The 23,491-nt window shown below is 46.4% G+C and overlaps 1 protein-coding gene across 1 annotated transcript in view; it reads right to left on the reverse strand.

Annotated features, from left to right (window-relative positions):
* CCNI (cyclin I) overlaps positions 1-23,491 on the reverse strand; it is a 560,313-nt gene that overhangs the window by 456,696 nt on the left and 80,126 nt on the right. Inside the window, exon 2 of the mRNA XM_069626334.1 lies at positions 22,975-23,131. Within this exon, the coding sequence (XP_069482435.1) occupies positions 22,975-23,088 (114 nt within the window). The 5' untranslated portion in view covers positions 23,089-23,131. The remainder of the gene's footprint in view (positions 1-22,974; positions 23,132-23,491) is intronic.

Consider the following 23,491-nt stretch of genomic DNA (forward strand, 5'->3'; position numbering starts at 1 on the left):
GCAGCAATGGATGGACATTAACAAGATGGAGCCACTGAGAAACAAACAGAAAATCAAATGCCGATGACCTTAGGAATCTTGCTTGTTCTGTGCGACTGCCATGACTGGGGCTGAGTAGTCCGAAGCCTACCACTGCTCATGCTTTTGGCAAGGACGGGTAGGCGTATATACTCGAACAGCAGGGAACTGTTGAGCTTATGTTTTGTTTATATAGTTTGTTTCGTTGTGTACAGTTTCTTGCTTATATGTTGCGATTTGCAACTACTAGAAAATGGAGGAGTGCCTAGCTGCACTTTAATGGGTGGAAAGAATGGGACTGCTTTTACTTTTAACTCAAGGTGGGGACCCCCGGGAACACTATGGGATGCTGAGCAGAGCACGAGTTTAATACCACAGAGATGTACAAAGTAACAGATGTTGGGAGGTACGGAGCAGTTGAAGGAAGACAAGTGGGATTAATTTAATGCGAATGAGCCGATTGCTATTCAGCCCCCTAACATTCCAGGTTATAACAATCTTAAACGCATAAGGGTAGCGTTGTAGCTGTGCTGGAAGCAGGTGGCAATAGCATTATTACAAACACACCTCACAGAGGTTTGACAGGTTGCCCTCTTGCATAGATGGGGTGGGGGTTAGGATATGGTGCTACCTACTCTACATACGCTAGAGGGGTAATGGAATGGGTGGCTGAATCGGTGCCTTTCAGGCATCTAGAGGTTCATACTGGTCGGGAGGGTAGGATGGTGCTGGTAGATGGATATGAAGAACCCAGGGAAGAGTGCATCATTAACCCTTATGCTCCCAAAGCAGATGCCTGTCATCCAACCTTTGTGTGCTCTGCTGGCTCAGTTTGGGGATGTTATGTGGATTTGGGCAGGGGACTTCAATTGTACACTGGACTCTCTCTTGGATAGGTCAAACACACGTGCCTGTCCCCACTGGAGAGGAGTCTTGGCAAGCTATTAGTGGAGTTGGACCTTGCGGATGTCTGGAGATTGGAAAATGCAAGGAGTGGGGTTTACTCGTACTACTTGGTCCGGCACGATGTGTAAATACTCAAGACTATTTATTCACTGGGATGGAATATGCCCACAAGTTCTTTAATGTGAACTATATGGGCAGATCATTATTGGATCATACGCCTTTCCTTATTACCTGGCGGACACGTAGCAGTCTGCACCCAATCCCGATATGGAGATTGAGGGTGGAAACACTGACAGGTGCGGTATTTGGAGACCGTCTGTCAGATAAAATCCACACTTTTGTTAGATAAATGAGGGCAGTGTGGAAGCTAAGGATATACTGTGGGAATCCTTTAAAGTGGTGATAAGGGGAGAAGCAATAGCTACAGCTGGGAGAGTTAGGAAATCTCTGATAACGGAATTATCCAATATTGAGGCGGAGAGAGGTCATCTTGAGAACTCGAAGGTAGATGGGGAATTAGAGTAGGAACCGGTGGCTCTCAGACAGCAATGTCTTGACGCTTGGGAAAGGTTGGGCAAACAGAATTGAAGTATGCGCAGAGAAGCTCCATGAACAAGGGGATAAAACGGGTAGGTGGTTTGCTTGACTTTGCCAAAGCGAGATGCCACAGTCTATATGTTCTATAGCGGATGAATGTGGGAAGGTTTGGTGATCCCAAATGGAGATTAACCAGATCTTTCCCAGGATATTCTGAAACCTTGTATGGGACAAGTAGGGTAGCTGATAATGCAGAGATAGAATTCATGCTATCCCAGATTAAGTTGCCACACCTGTCACAGGAACAAAGTGATCTTCTGGAAGCAGGTAAAGGCTGCAATTCATCCTTGCAGACTGGCAGAACTCCAGGAGGGGATGGACTTCCTGCAGAGTTTTATAAGAAGTTTAGGGAGGAAGTTGTCCCTAGGCTCTTAGAGGTGTACAAATCGGCTTTGGAGGTAGGGGTGCGCCCCCCGAGTATGAGACAAACCATGATAGTTCCCATCCTCAAGCCTGGGAAGCCGCGAGATTGTTTTCAGTCGAACTGACCCCTCCCCATGTTGAATCAGGACAGCAAAATTCTTACTGCTATAATGGCGCGTAGACTGAGGCAGGTGATTACAACACTCATACACCAAGATCATATGGGTTTTGTGCCAGGCAGGAATACTTCTTTAAATCTGAGAAGGCTACATCATCTCAGTAACAGGGCTAGAACGCTAGATGAGCATTGTGTGGTGGTATCCTTGGATGCTATTAAAGGGTTTGACTCAGTAAGCTGGGAGTGGATGTATGTGGCTCTCAGGCAAGTCAGTATAGGGGAGGGTTTTCCAAGTTGGATTCGTCGGCTTTACACATTGCCTAAGGCTAGAGTAAGAATGGAAACATTGGTATCAGAAGCCTGGGGCCTGAGAATGGGCAAGATGCAGGGCTGCCTGCTGTCTCCTAGGTTATTTATACTGGCATAGGAGCCTTTGGTTAGTACATTAGGATGGCGCTAGCAGAACGAGAGGGCTTACAACTACCAGACTTAAGGGTACGATGGGCTACTGAAGCATTTAAATACTTAGGGGTAGATATTTGTCAGGATATGAGGACCTCCCATTAAAGCAATACTGTGAAAGTGCTGAATGGTATAGAGAGGTTTAGGGCTTCTGGAAGAACCTTCGCCCATTTGTGATGGGCCAAGCCGCTTAGGTCAAGATGGTGGTCCTACCTCGATTGCTGTATCATTTTAATAACGTCCCAGTTGACATACCTAGGGTGTTCGTCCGGTCTGTGAATGTTATGATGTAGGAATTTCTGTGGGGGGACCAGAAGAAATAGAATCTCATTGGATAACCTCGATTTAAGTTATGAAGATGGGGCATTAAATGACCTTACTTTTAAAAGCATTATTAGCGGGACAGATACAGTCTGTCACCTGGTGGTTATCAGATGAGACCAATTTGGACAAAAGATTGATGTGGTCATCCATTCAGCCGTTTACGCTAAAGGAGGTGTTGTGGGTGGTGTGAGAAACCCGAGGGCATTCTCTCTTCCTTCTCCCCATCTTCCTCTACTTAGGTGGCCAGGTAAAGGCCATCGCTTTTGAATCCCAACCCTGGGGGTGGAGATGCGAGGGAGAATCACCTGGGTGGATGAGATTTGGGGAAGGGAAGGCGGATATCCTTGGGCGAGACACAGTATCCCCCCCATTTCCATTCTACAATGAACCCTCAGTCTCTGAGGCTTTTATAGGCTACTGTCAAAGCCCCGTCATTTCTTCCCTTCAAATCAACCCTCAGGTAAATCCTCAGTGTCCAGGGACCAGGAGGAGAAAAACAACACAAACACCTTGTTAGATGGACAGAAAATTTCCTCATTCAGCTCCTCTGGTAAAATCAAGAAGTTATCAGAATGCCCACTGCCCTCCATCTACCTTTGTAGGGTATTATTAGTCTTCCCCATTGTCATACACTCCACTGTCCCATATGCATATCCCTTTAAGAATGGGAAGAAGAAGAAGCTAAGAGTAATGCACACCACTTTTGTACAGAGACGAGAGAGAAGACTGAAGAACACTATAGGGGTCAGGCATGTCCCCTTGACAGAAGTAATTATGGTCAGGCAAAGAACTTGCACCTGCAACCAATTAATGGTTCACAGGTGCATATAAAGCGAGGCCAGAGAAAGACAGAGATCCAGCTGGGCAGGAGAGTGCAGCAATCCGAGGTGGAGCAGGCATAAGAAGGGCCAGTGAAAAGGGCGCAGCGCCGTTAACTGCAGGGCAGCCAGAAAGACACAGATGCCATGTCCCCCAAAGGCAGTGGGGTTCACAGAAGTCTCCCATACGCTGCCGACTGCTGCAGGAAAGTCTGGAGGAAGCGAGCGCTGCTCGCTGGAGCTCCTGGAGGGAAAGGAGCGAGTGAGAGCCGGAGAGAGAAGCCAAAGCACCCAGAAGAGCGGATGCACACCAGTGAGTGAAAGGGAGAGATCACTCAGGCCAGGCAGCTCCAGTGGCATGGTGTGTGTAACGAAAGATGTCGATTAAGCAAAAGTGTATAACAAATGGGTCTGGAGACCAAAAGGGGAACTACTGAAAGCGGAACAAGCGGCAAAGTATTTAATCAATTATTGAATACCGAACTCATGAAAGAAATGTACAAGGTCTATGAAACACTGCATGAGTGCAAGGAAAAGTTATGTCAATTTGCCAACGCATTGAAAGCAAGTGAAAAGCCTATTTTAAACTGAATGAAAGTGCAAATCAAGTATAAGCTATTAAGGAAAACCTTGGAGACGAGTGAAAAGCCTTTGAGAAGCACTATGGGATAGTGGGAAATCAAGGTGGTGAAAAGGAGAACTATCACAAAGTGAAGTGTGTAAAAGTCACATGTTGGCAGAGTCAAAAGACTGCCAACATAATACAAAAGTGTACATGGACTAATGACACTGTTGGAGAAGGGAAACATGTGTTGGCAAGGTAGTCCTAGGAAAATCACTGAATATTACAAAGTGCCAAGGGTTATCGGTTGTGTGACCTGTAATAGATGGACTGTGTGGTCCAACAACTGTGCCTAGACCTAATAACCCCAACTTGGAGTCAACCAAGGAAAGTCAGGAGGGTGAAGCTGTTTTGCCTAAAAAAATGTTCAAGACACCAAAAGAAGTAGAATAAAGAAAGCTGGTGAAATGCCTGAAAGGTTATAAAGTAGATTTGCTAAGAAAGTTGAACTGAAAGTCAAGGGACCTGTGTTTTCCTTGGGGAAGGGAACCCTGAGGATAGTCTGTGGAACTGTGCTGAACTTGGGGAAGGGAACCCCAAAGAGATTTTACAGTGGTGTCCTTGGCGAAGAGAACCCCAAGGATTTTGTGGGTTGAAAGTCAACAGAACTGTGCGGAACTTGGGTAAGGGAACCCTGAGGTATTTTTGTGGAACTGTGTTGAACTTGAGAATGGGGAAGCTGAAAGCAATCCAGGAGCTGGAAGAAGCTCCAACGCTATTTTGAACACTCATTTGGTTGCTGACATCCCTACACATTGTATAGTTTTCTTGTGAGGGCAGGTATAGGTTTTGGACACAGACGGACTTAAGTTGAATTTACTGATTTAGACTATTAGTTTCTTTAGGTAGGGAAATCCCACCTTAGCATAGGGCAAGTTAGGCCTTACACCATCCTGACATTTAAGAAATAAACCTTTACCTTTAGAAAAAGTGAATTTGTTGTCTGTGTCCTTCTTCATGATGCCTTCAGAGTGGACACCAGTAGGCTCATAGATTGTCCTTATCTTTTGAAATTGGGGAAGAAACTCTGGCATAGGACCTTAAAAAATTACTTGGAATACGGGAACCTTAATCTTCCAACATACCTTTGGTGTCCTCCTTTCATCCAGTAAGGGGGGGGATAATCAGATAAGGAGATACTGGAAGACCAGGGAAGTAGTTATGTAGGAGGATATGTTCCGCGCCGGGACACTATTGAAATTTCATGGAATTATGGAGGAGGACAGATTACACTCTGGGCAATCGCTGACATACATGGGATTAGTGAAATATATCAAATCTCGATGCCAATGCCCGCCCACTAAACATGAAGCAGATGCAACATTGACACTCGTGTACGATTTGACTGAAGGGGAACACAATGTGTCTAGAATGTATAGGCGGCTACTGGAAGGCCTGTGTAAGGGAGACCTTACGGTGAAGGCTATGTAGGAAAACAGTTGGGTAGACCACTGGGGAAGTGGAATGGGGCAATGCATTGGTGTATGTTAGGAAGGTGTCAAGAAATGCGCAGCACAAGCTTACTCAGATATTCTTCATAGGACATATATAACACAGCTTAGAACCTCTAGGGTCTCTCAGTCGATGTCCCCTTGCTGTCTAGATGCGTTGACGAGAAGCTGACAATGCATATGCTGTGGTACTGCCTGAAAGTACAATCATGGTGATTTGCTATCCAAATGAAACTGGAGGTTGTGGGAATAAATAGGCTTTCTTGGACACCTGAGGTGTGCTTGCTTAGCGTATATAGCGCCTGAACCCCAAACTACTTTATTTGGCCTGTACAGTGGCAAAGTGAAGGAAAACTATGGAATGTAAGTCACCTACGTGGCCGCAATATGGACCCTGGTAGGCTGATCTAAAACTTTGTCTATGGCTGAGACTAAGGTGGGGTACCAGAATGCCTGTAGGAGTACACAGGAGGTGAATGATGACATATTGGCCTGGAACTCCCTCAGTCAATGCTTGCTCTCTCTGATGACATGCCTCCTTGAGAGCCTGTTCATGTGCTGTGCGATATAATTGCTAATGGAGAAGAAACGATTCTGCCTAAGGGAAGGGGGAGCTGAATTGTGTAATATTTGTAATGGCAGATATGTACTGGATTTATTCTTCAAACCGGAGCTCCCGTCGGTACTTGGAGTGGGTTTACATGTGCAACAACAATGTAGGAAAGCTGTATTTAGGTTAATTATGTATACTGTTTGTGGGCTTTGGGGAATATTGTTACACTGGAATGGTTATAATTCCTGTCAGGATATTGCCGTTTCTCTAAATTCCAATAAATAAATTTGAACAAAACAAAAAAATACAGTTTTGCCAACAAGCATCAAGATGTTTGGCCACATACAGAACTTGACATGGTTTTCCAAAGACTAGTGAGCCACGCATTGGGGAGTGGTTCGTTAATGTAGTCTCTCTCATACTGTGACGTACCACATCAGTGTATATCCAGAAGCCGACATGTTTAATTCCATAGTGGATTTCTACACTTGTGTACATCTGAGTGATGTCCCCCTCTTCCACGCTGTGAAGTTATCAGTCCATGATGACGCCACGACACACGTCCCACAGAGTTTGCAGTCTTTCTAGCGCTAGATCTACAGTGTAGCAGATAGACTCTAGTATCCAGACACTCAATAGCAGACCTCTGCTGCAACTATCATCAGTAGGACTAGAATTCCCATGTGGTGTTATTTTAGCACTCGCATGCTCGTTGGTCACGTTATTGATACATTTCCCCTATACTTGTCTTTCAGGTAAACATTCCCATGTCTGTGGATCGCAGCATTTCATTCACATGAAGAATTATTTTTTTTGCACCTGGAATGACTTGACGTCGGTGCGTTCTCTTTTTAATTTCGATTATTCATTTTCCTACTGTGTTTTCATGAGTTTAGATACCCCCACTTTATTCCCATGCATCATACTCTATTTTATCACCCACAACCACAGTTACTCTTCACATCTGCCCACTTGTATTTATTAGGCATTTGTAAGGCGCTTGTACATAAAGGAATTGTGTTTTAAAGCACCCATTGCCGAGTTTCCTACATTGCCACTCTCTTGATGATGACCTTGTGAGGTTATGTATTAGAATATCAACAGGAATCAGGAGTATTGGAGAAAATATCTTGTTGCACTTGGACTGTGGACTATAACAGAGTGCAGACGGGTAGACTGAAATGAATGAAAAGGTGGGGGGGGAAGAAGGAACATCAGACGCATGTTCTTTAGCGTATATAGATCCTGGCTAGTTCAGTGCCATCCTTTCCTGTCTCTTCCTGTTTGCGACTGGCAAAGATGGGCTTGCCTTTGACATTGGGGGCAGGTGGGGGTGATAAGGGCAATGAGAACAGAAGGCAGAGATCAAACTTTCACTAAACAAAATATTCATCCCTCGGAGATCACTGTAGCATAGGATCCCTGGAGCAGAGCAACAAGCACTTCTGGCTGACCCTGGAGGCAAACGGATCACTTGAGGGTGTCCAAAGAGCAATGATATAGTCCAGAACTGACAGTTTCACTTGTGGGAGATTGACCAAAGCATGCTCAGGAAATCTGTGACAACACGGTCAGTCATAGACAGATAGGCAGAAGGCAGAGCAATGTCGTTCTTCACACAACCACAGTTGCATTGCTTTCCTGCAGAGGAAGTGAGCCCCACACCACCTTGTATATTGAAGTAATGCATGGCCACAGTGTGGTCAGTCAGAATAACAAAACACTGGCCCCATACAGATGGCAGGAAAGGGCCAGCCTGATGGCTCAAAGCTCCAAGAGGTTGATATGCTACCTCACCTCAGTGCGAGACCCCAGGCTCATCATCATGCACCTAAGTGGACACCACAGCCCTTCAAAAATGAGTCTATTACTGTCAACTGCGGACAAGGTTACAGTAGAGGCTCTCTGCTTAGCAAGTTGTCTGTGGGTCCATCACAGAACATCCTGTGAGTCATTGCTTGAGAAAGGTCCATCATGTTTCCCTGAAGATGAGACCAATGACTGTGTGGCAGCCACTAATAAAAAAAAATAATAATAATATTAATAATAATAATAATTTGGCATTTATATAGCGCTACGAACCCTCAGGTATCTGAGTGCTGCTTATTATTACTCACAGTGTGTGTAATACTGCAGCAACCTCAGGCACTGTTAAAATTCATGACACTTAGCAGGCGGAGAAATGCAGAGGCTTGGAACCAGCTCTGGGATTCGAGAAACCAGCATCATCTGAATGATGTTGACAACAGTTCTCAAGAGGAAAGATCATGTACAAGGGCGTGTCCAGTAATGTAGTTGAGGGGAAAAGCCCAACTTGTGCGGAAGTGTGTTACAGGTGGGCCAACACCATCTCCAGAGAGTGCTTGAATGAGCCAATCTTACAGGTAGGGAAAAAAATGAATCGTTCCCTGATAAGGAGTGCAGCCACCACAGCCAACAGCTTTGTCAATAACCTGGAGGATGGTGAAAGGCCAAAAGAAAGGACGTCAAATTGGGAGTGGTTGCTGCTAGGAACCTATGGTACTTGGGCCTGGGATGAACTGGAACATAAAAGTTCCTGAATGTCCATGAATGGCAAGATTGAGGCAAGGGTGACATCTTGAACTGGTTCTTGCTGCATAGGTTGGATTGCAGACACCAATCCTTCGCCATCAGTAAAATAAATAGTACCATCCACTCTCTCTCGCCGAGGCTGGCACTACTTTGATCAAGACCTTCACTGGGAGTCGCTAGATTTGTTCCAGAAAGAGGGCATCCAGGGGATGGGAGTGCTTCCAGGTGGCAGCAGCCCTGGGTAGACACCTGCAAGGCTTCATCCATTCCAGGAAGAACAGAACATGCCGCCTCCACCATTGCCAGCGAAGAATGGACAAAATCCAAATTGTAGGGGGTTTGGATATGGAATGGAGGAGGGTACTGAGAGCCAGACACGTTACCCTATGGTGCACCTCTACCTTGGGAGGGGGGGGGGGGCATTTCTTTAATTTACCAGAAGGTGCTTAACCCCTAAGGTATGGGCCCAAATGAACCGCCCCAGGAAAAAGATACAGAAGACCACTGTACTAGCAGCTCAAAGGAATTGGCTGTGGTATTGTAAGCCATTGTTCAAACAACTCATCCGCCCTGTAGCTGAAAAGAATAGCTTCATCTGGGATCATGTCCAGGAGTGGTGCCTACACCTTAGGTGCCAAACCGGATATCTGCATCCAGAAGTGCCTCCCGAGTACAGCCACAGAGCCCACCCATCAAGTGGGCCACACAATCAGCAGTGTCTGAGCCAGTCTGCAAATTCCGTTTGACAGCTTACTTGCGGTCATTCACCAAATCAATTAAACAGACCCTCATTTCAGAGTTTGATTGTCTGTTGTCTGCAAAGTGTGTGAAACCCTTGCCATAATACAAGTAGAGTTAACAACATACAACACTAAGATACCAGAAGCAAAACCTTGCAGGGCATCCTGATTTTTTTTCTCTACCTTTTAGATGGCAAGGTGAGAAAAGTAGTGGTCTTTGCCCCTGCCGTGAAAACCCATCAGACTTTCAGGAGTAAAGTGGGTGGAGAGGAAACTAGTTCTGAAAGAACTGGACATTGCTCCTTGGCCAGATCCTTGCCCATAGCCAAAGCTAATGGGGGCTTCAGTCTCGCAGCCATCACAGGGGCAGAAATTGTGTTTCATTAAAAAGGGAGGAGGGTTTCCATAGGGGGTGTCTTATTTCAATTTATCAGTAAGGTCACATTGGCGCTTTGTCTTTTTTTCTCATTCTCCTCCCAGGGACAAGACTCCTTCAATCCTTTGAAATCGAAGCATCTGATGAAGTTGGGGACTCGAAAGTAGTTTCACCACTCTTGTGTAAACTAGTGAAGAGCTGAACAGTATGCTCCCTTAGGGCCTTCGGAAGCATGGACTGAAAGGAGCAATACTCCTTATGGTCATGGTCAGGATACAAGCACCAGAGACAGCACTTTTTGGAGGGGGGCGTGATAGAACAAAATGTTCCAATAGTTAGCGCTGCGTTTCAAATCAGTATGTGGAGGGTGTAGAAAAAGGGAAGAGGTCATGGGGTATAGCCAGCTCCAGGAATACAATCCATGGGTGTCACATTGTAGTCATGGGCGCCAAAACCATTTGTACTCAACATTTTATTTGAATTCTAATTATTAAAAGAGTGTTAAATATTTGCACCTCAAAACCTTATTCGTAGCACGGACGAGTATGCAATGTCTAGTTTAAACACAGAAAGTCAATGTGGTAAATGGTACTATAAATGGTCAACGGCAGCAGGGCGCTTGTTCAGGGATGTGTGATTGTCATTACACCAATGATAATGCAGCCTCTTTCAAATCTTCAAAACTACACTTAAAAACATTTAAAACCTGACGCTCCAACCAGTGCAAGCGCCTTTACAACGCAACAATGAAATGGTTTCATTTCCAAATGAAAGGGAAACTCAGGAAAACAAGTCCATGTAGTGATATGCATTTAAAATGTTTACGTAGCGCTACATGCAAGATTCCTCCAACTTCTAAGAACTGTTTTTATTAGCTCAGTCGTTCTGAAGGATGTAAGGACAGCTCCGGCCAGCCAACATTTGACCATGAGATTAGAAATAGATTTTAGCATTCAGCACTTGCCTTTCTGCACACTGGCATACCATTAAGTTGTAATAGTTCAAGTAAATGAGGACTTTAATACTCAACAGATCACTCTGCCATCAAATGTCAAAACACATAATACAAGTAATATGTGCATTAGTATGTAATTGGCCATGTTTGTTGTGTATTAAATATTCAAATACATACAGAAGAGATGAAATGTACAGACATTTGTAGAGGAAAAATGAAAGTTGCATTAAATGACTTATTCTCTTGTAGTATTTACATAATCGTCTGCAGCATGCTTTAGCGCGTGAACCAGATGCAGATTGGCTTGGAAATGGAACTCACACCAGTAGTTGTTCTATGGTTGACTTCCTTCTAATTAGGGTTTACTAAATTCCTACTATGAGGAGTGTTAGGAAAGATTTCTTAATTATGGGTAATTTCCCTTCCATGTGGCAACCCCTAAACTTTTTGCTGTTGTTTTCACCATGATCTAGACTTTGCCAGAAAAGTGCAGCCTTCTGCCGCACTCCTCTGGGCTTTCGCTCCATTCTTACAGGGAAACTGACATGCCCTTAAGACAGTCAGTACCGGGAAACATTGTTTTCCGTAGTTTCTTTATCATGTTGCAGCTTTCGCGCAACATGGCACAAGAGGGCCCTGTAAGCTAAGTTACTGCTCTCTTGGGTCTCTAGTCTTCTACAGGCCCTAGATACTCTCTTTGGATTGTAAATGAACGGTGCAAGTGAATCACGGACGGGATTGGTGGCAGCGATCGTTTCTTGTGTTTTTGAGCTCCTTTTGGCGTTTTAAGCGCGTTTCTCGCGCTTAGCCCAAAATGGTGGCCTGGCTCCCAAAATGGCCAGACCACGAGGCTCTTTGTCCTGTCCGCTGACCGTCTTGCCCCCCTTCACCTCCCCCAGGTTGAGCCGACCCGGGGCCTTCCTTATTTGGGCATGTACTTTCCCGTGAAACGAAGATGCTTTTGCGGGCTTCTACAGGCCTGGTGTGTGCCTCCAGGATGGGGGCTGGGATGTCTGGTCCCAATACACATCCTAGGCGCTAGAGAGTCTAGGGTGGTGTGAATGCCTGGGACCCCCGTGGTCCGTGATAAGGTCCACAGATGGTGTGAGTGTTTTATGAGCGGATCTCCCATTGGGTCCCCCTCCATTTTGGCGCGAAGGGAAGCGTGGATAAGAGGGGGCTGGAAACGCCACTACCAGGTCGATCTCCTGAGTTCTCACGAACAAAGGAATACAGGGCCAAGTATCCTGCAACCACGAGGCTGAACCGAGGAATCGCTGGTGACCCGCTGAAGGACTGCTCCTCTGCACTGCTGTCGCTTTGTGAAACCCTTTCTACCTCGGATCGAACGAGAAAAAGGGGAGTCTTCGACACTTGGAATAGTGGGAACAACTATTCTCGGCATCTTCACCATCTCCTGCACATAAGCCTTCGGAAGTGTCTCTGGGCCATCCAGCAGACTGACCAGCATACCCAGGAGTCTTGCTCTGTAACCGCCGTCAGGTTGTGTTGTATTACGAGTCCTTGTCACTCTCACACGATTCGTACACTTGGCATTCCCAGGTCTGAAGTTAGTAGTGTACATTTGGCTGAAATACACACGGCCGCTCCGTTGCTCTGCTGTGGTAACAAACTGTGCGGGTTCACTGTGTTTGGGACGCCCTCAACTCAACTTCTGCTGCTGTGGAAATCTACACGACAACGAGACGTCCCCTGCTCGTATCTGAACCTGCCAGCACTGAAACTGACCCGGAGAAGCGTGGGTCTGCTTGCATCGGGGACCGGTGAGTAGCATCGCTAGGAGCTGGTCGCCCTCCTGCAGGAGCCCATAGATTTTCCCCGCTGTGTCTAACAGCACGCCTTTCCGTACTCGCGCTCTGCTTCTGCCCACAGTGGAGGCTGCGCTCGAGTCGCGGAACTCTGTTCATCTTCATTTGTTCACCGAACTAAACGGCCTGATTCCCTCGAAGAGAATCCCCCTTTTTGTCCATTGGCACCAGCGTGTGCAGGTACATTTGAGCACAAGGCTCCACTCTTCGTAGGGCTTGGACTTCCTTTTAGTTAGGTGCCTCTGAAGGCGGACTGGGTCTAATTATTATTCGCACTGCCCGTTTTCCTCCCCATCTAGGTGGTCTACACATTTCGTGCGTCTAACTCGTTAGACTCGTTTGTATTTGTATATATATTGTACTGGTTTGGTATGTGTTGGTTTACTTGAGTTTTATTGTGATTTCTCGCTACGGTCAATGTTACAAAGGCCTTATATTAAAAATATATACACATTTATTACAACACCTGTTTGGAGTAATTTGTAAGTGTCCTTGCTTTGTGTGCTCATTGCGGGCTTTCAGTCACCCTCACCCCTCTTGAGACCTAGTCTTGACCGCCGCGATCGCTACCCTGATTGGTCTGGCTGATCCAGAGGTTACCCTGTTCCAAGAAACTAGGCTGGCCTTCTGAACCTCTGCCCCTTCAGGACAGAGTTCAGAAATCCATCTTAACAAATTGGTGGCAGCGGTGGGATACGACTGAAGGTATCCAGTGTTACGCACGAGCAAAGGCATTTCAAGTTATTCCTACCAGGACACGTAGTGAATTGTTGTAGTATAAGTTTTAAAAGGCCATAGTCCTATCTAACAGTATGGAAACAAATACCTTGTTAACTTTAAATGCTTCTAAATCTGAAACATTGAAAAAGATGTGTGCGGAGAGAGGTGTCTCCTCTCAAGGCACCAAATTGGATATGATCCAAAGAATCGTGGCGTGGCAAGAAGCGCAGCTTGACGCTATAACTTCTGAGGACAGTGCGGAAGGAGGTGGGGCTGCTCTCACTGGTAGAACCGACGGTTCTGCCGCTGCACTGATCCACCGCGACCACGAGGAAAGGGAGGATGAGATGTCTGATGTTTCCTCTGCCAGTGTCGATGGGGAGGCCATGCTTGAATTCAAGAAGCAAGAGCTGCGGTTTAGGCAGAAGGAGCTTGAGTTCAACATAACCAAACTAAGAATTGAACAGGCTGAAAAACAGAAAGACAGGGATCACCAGTTGGAACTGGCCAAGCTTCAGGTTGCAAATGGATCCAAGGGTCCTGGACATGGGTCTGGGGCCTCCTCTCATCCACGGTTTCCAAAAGATCTGCTCAGTGTGTATGATGAAAATAATGACATTATGGACTGGCTGAATACGTTTGAGTATGCATGTGAAGTTCAACAAGTTGACAATGCTGATAAGATTGCCTGGTTACTCAGCAGACTGCCCCATTCTGGCTGTAGTGCCATTATGGAAATGTCAAGCTGAGCGAGCGGATTTCGCAATGTTAGAGCAAACTCTCATTTTAAAGTTTGGAAAGACTCCTGCCCAATATTTAAAACGATTCTGAGAGTATAAGAAAAAAGAAGGTGGTACTTGGGTATCTTATGTAACCGAATCCTTAAAAAACTTGACTGGCTGGGTCGAAGGTTATAAGGTTTCTACCTTTGAAGGCATGATAAGTCTTGTCATGTTGGAACATATTTTTGCATCTTCTTCCCCGGAGCTTAAGCAGCATTTGGCCGATTCGAAGGAGATAGATCCTAAGAAGCTGGCCATTGCCGCAGATTTATAGGTGTCACATCGAGTGTCCCATAAGGACAAAACTCCTCCTGGTAAGCAGGAGGAAGGGAAAAAGTCCAAAGATAAGGAGGGTGGAGAATCTGATAAATCTTCTTCTCAAAAGGGCCACAAAAAGAAAAATAAGGGTAAGACACAAGAGAACTCACAGGGTAGTGGAGGTCAGCCTCCGAAACAGAACTCTGGTTACAGTAAGCCTCCCTATGTAAACAGACCCAATGGATCTTGTTTTGCTTGTGGACCAACTGTCCACGTGAAAGGGGATCCCCGGTTTAAGGTTAAACCTTTGGGGGTCCACTCCGCTAATCTGGCCTTCTCCTCCTACGAGGAAGAAGAGATTACAGGAGCATCCTTCTCCTCAGACTCCTTCCCCAGCGGGATAGAAGCTGAGGTAGTTTTGGTTTCCCTGGGTTCATGGGAGCCTAAAGTCGCAGAGGCTTATGCTAGGATTCCAGATAATACCAAGCACTACTTTAAAGACAGTGTGCTGATCAATGGAGTGGATACTCCAGCTCTTAGGGATAGTGGGTGCAGTCGAACTGTAGTGGATTCTACCTTGGTAGACTCAGAGGAAGTTGCCAGAGCTACTCTGATGCCCACTAAGTTGGCTGACGGCCCACCTCGCATGTTCCCAGTAATACCTGTAAATCTTACTTTAAATGGTACAGCAGTCAGGATTCCAGTGAGCATTCAGAGAAACGTCCCAGGAAAGGTCTTGTTAGGCAATGATCTCAGGGCTTTAGGGCTCGTAGGAGACACTGCCGACAGACCCTGCACACGGTCTCAAACACGGGCAGTATTGGCCAAGACCAATACGCCGCCCCAGCCGAAGGGGAAACCCAAGGCGAAAGGAGTAAGCAAGTCAGGACGAGGGAAAGAGAGCATTCCCCCGAACTCGCCTACCACTGCGGTGGAGGAAGTTGGTCAATCGCCTGGGCCTGATGAGGAGGTGGCGATGCCTGAAGTATTTGACCCCAACGACCATCCGGAACTAAAAGACTTGTTAGTAGAAGGTGGTCCTGACAGGGAAGAATTCAGTAAAGGCCAACGTGAGTGCCCATCTCTGGAAGGCCTAAGGAGCCAGGCCTGCTCCTAGCTTGAGGGTGAACCTCCTGGGACGCATCCGATTTATTGGGAAGGTGGACTCCTGTATAGTGAGCCCACAGAGTCTACAGAAGGAGACCATAGGAGGTTGGTGGTTCCCCTTGCTGTAAGACCCTTCCTCCTGCAGTTGGCGCATGAAGTGCCCCTTGCTGGTCACCTTGGTATTAAGAGGACCAAGCAAAGGTTATCCATGCACTTCTACTGGCCCAAGATGGGGGTGCAAGTAGAAAGTCACTGCAGGAGTTGTGCCTCCTGCCAGTTATCTGGTAAGAGTGGCTCAACAATCCAAGCTCCACTGGTACCACTCCCAGTAGTGGGAATACCATTCGAAAGGGTAGGGATCGACATCGTTGGTCCCCTTGACCCGCAGACATCCTCAGGCAATAGGTTTATCTTGGTGCTAGTCGACTATGCTGCCAGATATCCTGAGGCCATCCCATTGAAAACTGTAATTGCCAAGTCAGTTGCAAAAGCATTACTTGGCATCTTTACTAGGGTTGGCTTCCCTAAAGAAGTTGTGTCGGACAGAGGCAGCAACTTTATGTCAAAGTATATGCAGGCTATGTGGAAAGAATGTGGGGTCACGTACAAGTTCTCTTCTGCATACCACCCCCAGACCAATGGTCTGGTGAAACGTTTCAACAGAACGTTAAAGAGCATGATTGGGGCTCTGGAAGAACCTCAGAGAAGAAAATGGGATCTTCTTTTACCATGCTTACTGTTTGCCTACCAAGAGGTAACACAGGAGGGTGTTGGCTTCAGCCCCTTCGAACTTCTGTTCGGTCATCCTGTACGGAGACCCTTAGCCATAGTCAAGGAGGGATGAGAGATGGCCACTCCCCCTGTTACTACCAACGTAGTAGATTATGTGCTGGGGCTCAGAAAACGGATGGTACTCCTGGTGGGCTTGGCTAGTGATAAATTGAAGGCAGGACAAGCGCTGGTGAAACATTGGTACGACCACAAAGCTTCCCTCATCAACTTTACACCTGGTCAGCAAGTCCTGATCATGAATCCCATAAGGCCTCGAGCTTTACAGGACAAATGGTCAGGCCCTTACACAGTGGTGGAGCCCCTGAGTGAGGTTAACTATTTAGTGGACCTTGGAAGGCCTGGACAGGCTCCAAAAGTGTTCCACGTAAATAGGCTGAAGGCTTTCGTCCCAAGAGTCGAAATCGCAGCACTGCTACTGGCTTCAGATGTTGAGGAAGAGGAGTCTGAACCTCTCCCCGTCTTGTTCCAAAGCGGTCCTTCAGATAGCTCCTTTGAGGGTGTCCGAGTGGCCCCTCACCTGACTTCTAATCAGCAGGCTGAGGTGAAAAGTTTGCTTAGGCAGTTTTCCCCCCTGTTTTCACAGTCGCCTGGTTTGACACCTTGGTGCAAACATAACAGACACAGGAGACAGTGTAACTACCAAAAGTAGGGGATACAGGATGTCAGACAAAGTACAGTCTTACATTAAGACGGAAGTCAACAAGATGTTAGACCTTGGGGTGATTGAACCCTCTAGTAGTCCTTGGTCCAGCCCTGTGGTTTTGGTTCCAAAGGCAGGCACTTCTGAATTGAGGTTCTGCGTGGATTACAGGGCTCTGAATGCTGTCACCAAGACAGATGCACACCCCTTGCCTCTAACAGATGAGCTGGTGGATACTTTGGGTGCCTCCAAGTACCTCAGCACGTTTGACCTCACTGCTGGCTATTGGCAAATAGCTTTAGCAGAACATGCCAAGGAGAAGACAGCGTTTTTTACTCCAGACGGCCTTTACCAATTCAGGGTAATGCCGTTCGGGTTGAAAAATGCACCTGCCACTTTCCAGAGGTTTGTGAATCATGTGTTGAATGGGTTGGACAAATTCTGTCTTGCATATCTGGACGATATAGCAGTTTTCAGTCCCACCTGGGAAGACCATGTGAAACACCTCGGGATTGTGCTCCAGGCTCTTCAGAAAGCACACTTGACCATAAAGGCTAGTAAATGCCAGATTGGACAAGGCTCAGTGGTTTACCCTGGACATGAAGTAGGTGGAGGGAGGATACAGCCTCTTCCCAGTAAAGTACAAGCAGTACAAGACTGGCCTACCCCCACTACACAGACCCAAGTGAGAGCCTTCTTAAGACTCACGGGGTATTACCGCAACTTCGTGGCAGACTATGGCACCATAGCTGCCCCTCTGACTGCCCTCACCACTCCGAAGAAACCCAAGAAGGTAACTTGGACCAACGAGTGTGAAAAGGCCTTCAATGGCTTAAAAGACTCCTTGTGCCAGGCCCCTGTCCTCAGGGCCCCTGATTATCAAAGACCTTTTATTGTGCAGACGGACGCCTCTGACACTGGGATAGGAGCTGTACTATCGCAAGTAGATGAGAAGGTTAAGGAATACCCTATTGGTTTTATTAGTCGCCAGCTTAAGGACAGAGAGCTCAGATGGTCCACAGTGGAGAAAGAATGTTTCTCTGTTGTGTGGGCCCTACGGAAGCTGAGGCCCTACCTCTACGGGACCCACTTCACTGTGCAAACTGACCATAAGCCCTTAAAGTGGCTAATGAACATGAAGGGAGAGAATCCAAAGTTGCTTAGGTGGTCCATAAGTCTACAAGGCTTCAACTTCACTATTGAGCATAGGCCAGGTGTCCAACATAGCAATGCTGATGGGTTGTCCAGAATGTTTAACCGACCTGAACACGAGACTCATCCAGGGGTGGATTAGTTCCCCCTGTCCATAGTCTGGGAGGGGCGAGTGTTAGGAAAGATTTCTTAACTGTGGGTAATTTTCCTTCCATGTGGCAACCCCTAAACTTTTTGCTGTTGTTTTCACCATGATCTAGACTTTGCCAGAGAAGTGCAGCCTTCTGCCGCACTCCTCTGGGCTTTCGCTCCATTCTTACGGGGAAACTGACATGCCCTTAAGACAGTCAGTACCGGGAAACGTTGTTTTCCGTAGTTTCTTTATCATGTTGCAGCTTTCGCACAACATGGCACAAGAGGGCCCTGTAAGCTAAGTTACTGCTCTCTTGGGTCTCTAGTCTTCTACAGGCCCTAGATACTCTCTTTGGATTGTAAATGAACGGTGCAAGTGAATCACGGACGGGATTGGTGGCAGCGATCGTTTCTTGTGTTTTTAAGCTCCTTTTGGCGTTTTAAGCGCGTTTTAAGCACTTAGCCCAAAATGGTGGCCTGTCTCCCAAAATGGCCAGAACACGAGGCTCTTTGTCCTGTCCGCTGACCGTCTTGCCCCCTTCACCTCCCCCAGGTCGAGCCGACCCGGGGCCTTCCTTATTTGGGTATGTACTTTCCCGCGAAACGCAGATGCTTTCGCGGGCTTCTACAGGCCTGGTGTGTGCCTCCAGAATGGGGGCTGGGATGTCTGGTCCCAATACACATCCTGGGCGCCAGAGAGTCTAGGGTGGTGTGAATGCCTGGGACCCCCGTGGTCCGTGATAAGGTCCACAGATGGTGTGAGTGTTTTATGAACGGATCTCCCATTGGGTCCCCTCCGTTTTGGCGCGAAGGGAACCGTGGATGAGAGGGGGCTGGAAACGCCACTACCAGGTCGATCTCCTGAGTTCTCACGAACAAAGGAATACAGGGCCAAGTATCCTGCAACCACGAGGCTGAACCGAGGAATCGCTGGTGACCCGCTGAAGGACTGCTCCTCTGCACTGCTGTCGCTTTGTGAAACCCTTTCTACCTCGGATCGAACGAGAAGGCCTGTACTGGTACTTCGACCCTTGGAATAGTGGGAACAACTATTCTCGGCATCTTCACCATCTCCTGCACGTAAGCCTTCGGAAGTGTCTATGGGCCATCCAGCAGACTGACCAGCATACCCAGGAGTCTTGCTCTGTAACCGCCGTCAGGTTGTGTTGTATTACGAGTCCTTGTCACTCTCACACGATTCGTACACTTGGCATTCCCAGGTCTGAAGTGAGTAGTGAACATTTGGCTGAAATACACACGGCCGCTCCGTTGCCCTGCTGTGGTAACAAACTCTGCGGGTTCACTGCGGTTGGGACGCCCTCAACTCAACTTCTGCTGCTGCAGAATCTACACGACGACAAGACGTCCCCTGCTCGTATCTGAACCTGCCAGCACTGAAACTGACGCGGAGAAGCCTGGGTCTGCTTGCATCGGGGACCGGGGAGTAGCATTGCTAGGAACTGGTCGCCCTCCTGCAGGAGCCCATAGCTTTTCCCTGCTGTGTCTAACAGCACGCCTTTCCGTACTCGTGCTCTGCTTCTGCCCACAGTGGAGGCTGCGCTTGAGTCGCAGAGCTCTGTTCATCTTCATTTGTTCACCCAACTAAACGGCCTGATTCCCTCGAAGAGACTCCCCTTTTTGTCCATTGTCACCAGCGTGTGCAGGTACTTTTGAGCACAAGGCTCCACTCTTCGTAGGGCTTGGACTTCCTTTTAGTTAGGTGCCTCTGAAGGCGGACTGGGTCTAATTATTATTTGCACTGCCTGTTTTCCTCCCCATCTAGGTGGTCTACACATTTCGTGCGTCTAACTCGTTAGACTCGTTTGTATTTGTATATATATATTGTATTGGTTTGTTATGTGTTGGTTTACTGGAGTTTTATTGTGATTTCTCGCTACGGTCAATGTTACAAAGGCCTTGTAATAAATGTGTATATATTTTTAATATAACACCTGTTTGGAGTAATTTGTAAGTGTCCTTGCTTTGTGTGCTCATTGCGGGCTTTCAGTCACCCTCACCCCTCTTGAGACCTAGTCTTGACCGCCGCGATCGCTACCCTGATTGGTCTGGCTTGTCCAGAGGTTACCCTGTTCCAAGAAACTAGGCTGGCCTTCTGAACCTCTGCCCCTCCAGGACAGAGTTCAGAAATCCGTCTTAACAAGGAGCTTTTCTGATTCTGGAAGCAGAGTGAGCCTTCTTATTTGAACTACTCACCATCTATGCTATATTAGCTCTATCTGAGAGGAGTTTGCACTGCAGAGGCAATTAACTGCTCCTGCTCTATGTGGGTGGTGCTCCCACTGCTGTTATGCTAGGAGCTTAAATCACCAAGCCCCTGCTGTGCATGTTCTTTGTTATGGGAATTTGGACTGCTGAGGCCTATGCTGCTACCGTTCTTTGAGAGTGTAGCTTGCATTAAGGATGCTCTTCCATTACCTGTTGAGCATGGGGGTGCTGGGGTGCTTGCCCTGCTCCATCCCATGCAGTTCCTTCTCTATGCAAGTGGACCTTCTACTGCTGTGCTCGGCGACCTATCTGTGACATTCTTGTCCTGTTGAGACCCACAATATTCCTGTTCCATGCGAGGAAAGAATGCTCTACACTGAGGTCCATGGAATACCTTTTCTATATTACATAGGGACTGTGCACTCCGGGAAGCCTATTTTTCACCTGTTTTATGAGGGGAGCTTCTACTGCAGAGACCCATCCCTTCTCCGTTTTCTGTGTGGGCATCTTCTACCCTTGCTTTACTTTGCACTGACCCGCCCAACCTGTTCTACATGATGAAAGCTTGCATTGCTGTTGCACAGACTTGCTTTTTCTGTTTATCTGAGGGACACCTAAAAGGCTTGCACTCAAGCTGAACTACTCGGTGTGAGCGAAGCATTAAACAGCTCATGCTGCGGTTATACCAATTCTTTGCATGTTCCATTTGCGAGATGGTGGATGTTCTACTGCACACTGTGCTTTACCTGTCAATTGTGAGAGAAATCTGAATTTCTGTCATGATGAGGACCCCTGCCGCATGATAATGATTTCCATTCAGTCTAAACGGTTTGCATGCGTCGGTTGGATACCACACACATTTTATTCTCTTCTGAAAGGAAAAACTCATATTTACTCCGTTAAAATCAAATTAACTCTCAAAGTTTACCATCAGGTAGTACTGATTGTTACACATTGTTATAATATCAGAATAAAGAGGGTTAGTGTGAAGCCAACACATTTCTCTCCCGAGATCCTCTATCCGCTTTCTTTAAACTAGTTTTGGTTCCATTGGGTGGTGTGCTTACGATTTATTCAGTTGTGAGATTCTGAAAGTAAAATAACATAGCTTAAGCCTTAGTACTTGTATTGGGTACCACCAGCCCCAGGAACCAGCCTTGACAACTTTAGATTGCATCTTGTTAATAGACAGAACATTTGTGGATAGTCGACTGGTGTATGTGTCACGCTACCCCCCCTCCCCTCCCACCTCCCATACCATCCACAACCTCTTCCTAAACCTATTTCTGGCTTTCCTATACTCCCTCTGCCTATCCACAACCTGTCTCTAACCCTCCTCCCCATTGGCTGCCTTCTGGTGCCTGTTCCAGCAGTCCAGCCACCTGTGCCAATTATGGTGGGAGGGTTGTGCCATAAACCTCCTGTGGTTACAGGGAGGTGTGGGGGTATTACACTTGTCCTCTCCAATGGTTTGACCTCACACATTAGTAAAAAGACAGCAGGATAATTCGCAAGGTCTGTAACATGTAATGAAGCAGCTTTGGGTAGAATATTTGAAAACCTAGAATAATAAGTTAATAGAGATTGTTCTTTGTAGGCTAGCTCACATTGCACTGTGCAAATATGTAGATTTGGTATTTGGTTTCCTCGTGAATAGATAAGAGAACACATAGGTTTCTCTTTAATAGTGTATGTTCCAGGTCAGTGAACCATTCTTGATTAACCAAGTGAGTGTGAAGATAGTGCAGTACATTAGGTTTGAAGGCAACACCTGCCACTTATTTTAAATTCCTGATTATGTTAAACAACTTCACAAGCAAAGATGTTTAGCAACTAGATTATTTGCACATTTTACAAAAGGTTTCCTTATGCCACTTTAAGAGATATTTAAGGCAGAGATGTTAGGATAAAATGGCACTTTTTTTTCAACAGATCTTTTTATTAGTATTTTGAACAATGTACAAACAAAACATAACATAACCAGTATTAGGGAGTAAGCAATATAGGGCGCAGGACGACTAGGGGGAGGAAACAAGCAGTACTACATGACAATGTAAGGGCTCGTTACGATGGGGGCCGAAGTCCATAGAGTCTGCTGAGGTACCTGTGGTGCAGTGGGATGGTTAGAGTAGTGGTGTAATAGTGGAAGTCCATTCTATCGACCAGTTACTTCAGGGCTTCCAGAGGTGCCCAGTAGAGCCAGTTCATTAAATGTCTCTTAGTCGTAAAATGGCATTCTTAAAGTATCATCTAGAAAACAGACGTTGATCTTAAAGATTATCAATGCTATTTGGAGTTTTTAAAAGTATCTATTCATGTGTCACTCTCTGCCAAAACACCATGCCCATTTGATGGGTGGGTCGGTACAAATGCATTAGAATCATCAACCATTATTTAACTTACTCAGTCTGATGGGACATCACAGTATATTCATTTTTTGGATATGAACAAATGTTTTCAGCAAAAAAGGAAAACATTACCTGATTGGTGAGCATTTTGGGCACGTACACCTTTCCCATCTGGGCTTCTTTAGAGATTGCCACTTCTAAAAGAAATGACAATCTCTGGCTCTCCAAGGGACCAGACAGCTTCATGGTACCCCTTGGATGCGCCTGCCTCCCAGCTGGATACGGCTACCTGAAAAAGCAAAGGGATGCATTAGTTATCACGTCCAGCTATAGACTAATGATATTAAGGAACGTAAGCCCAATAGTGAATGTACAAATATCAAGGATTCTCCCAAATTGTAAAATCAAAAAACTTTAAAAAAGATATCCGAGTGTAGGAATAGTTCAATATAAAGTAATCATTCAAAAATAATAGTTTTTAAATCAGAAAATCCATTATCAACAGTTTCCTGGCACAAATTGGATTTACAGGACTGAAAATTGCATTTTATCAGAAGGATTTGAAATTGCTGGGAACGGCTGCAACAAATATTGAAATGGAAGCAAGATTTAAGACAATTCTTAGAGTCACATTTGGGCCAGGAGCCAC

Source organism: Ambystoma mexicanum, chromosome 6p (assembly GCF_040938575.1).
Source record: "Ambystoma mexicanum isolate Mex_15411 chromosome 6p, UKY_AmexF1_1, whole genome shotgun sequence".
NCBI classification, from domain to species: Eukaryota; Metazoa; Chordata; class Amphibia; order Caudata; family Ambystomatidae; genus Ambystoma; species Ambystoma mexicanum.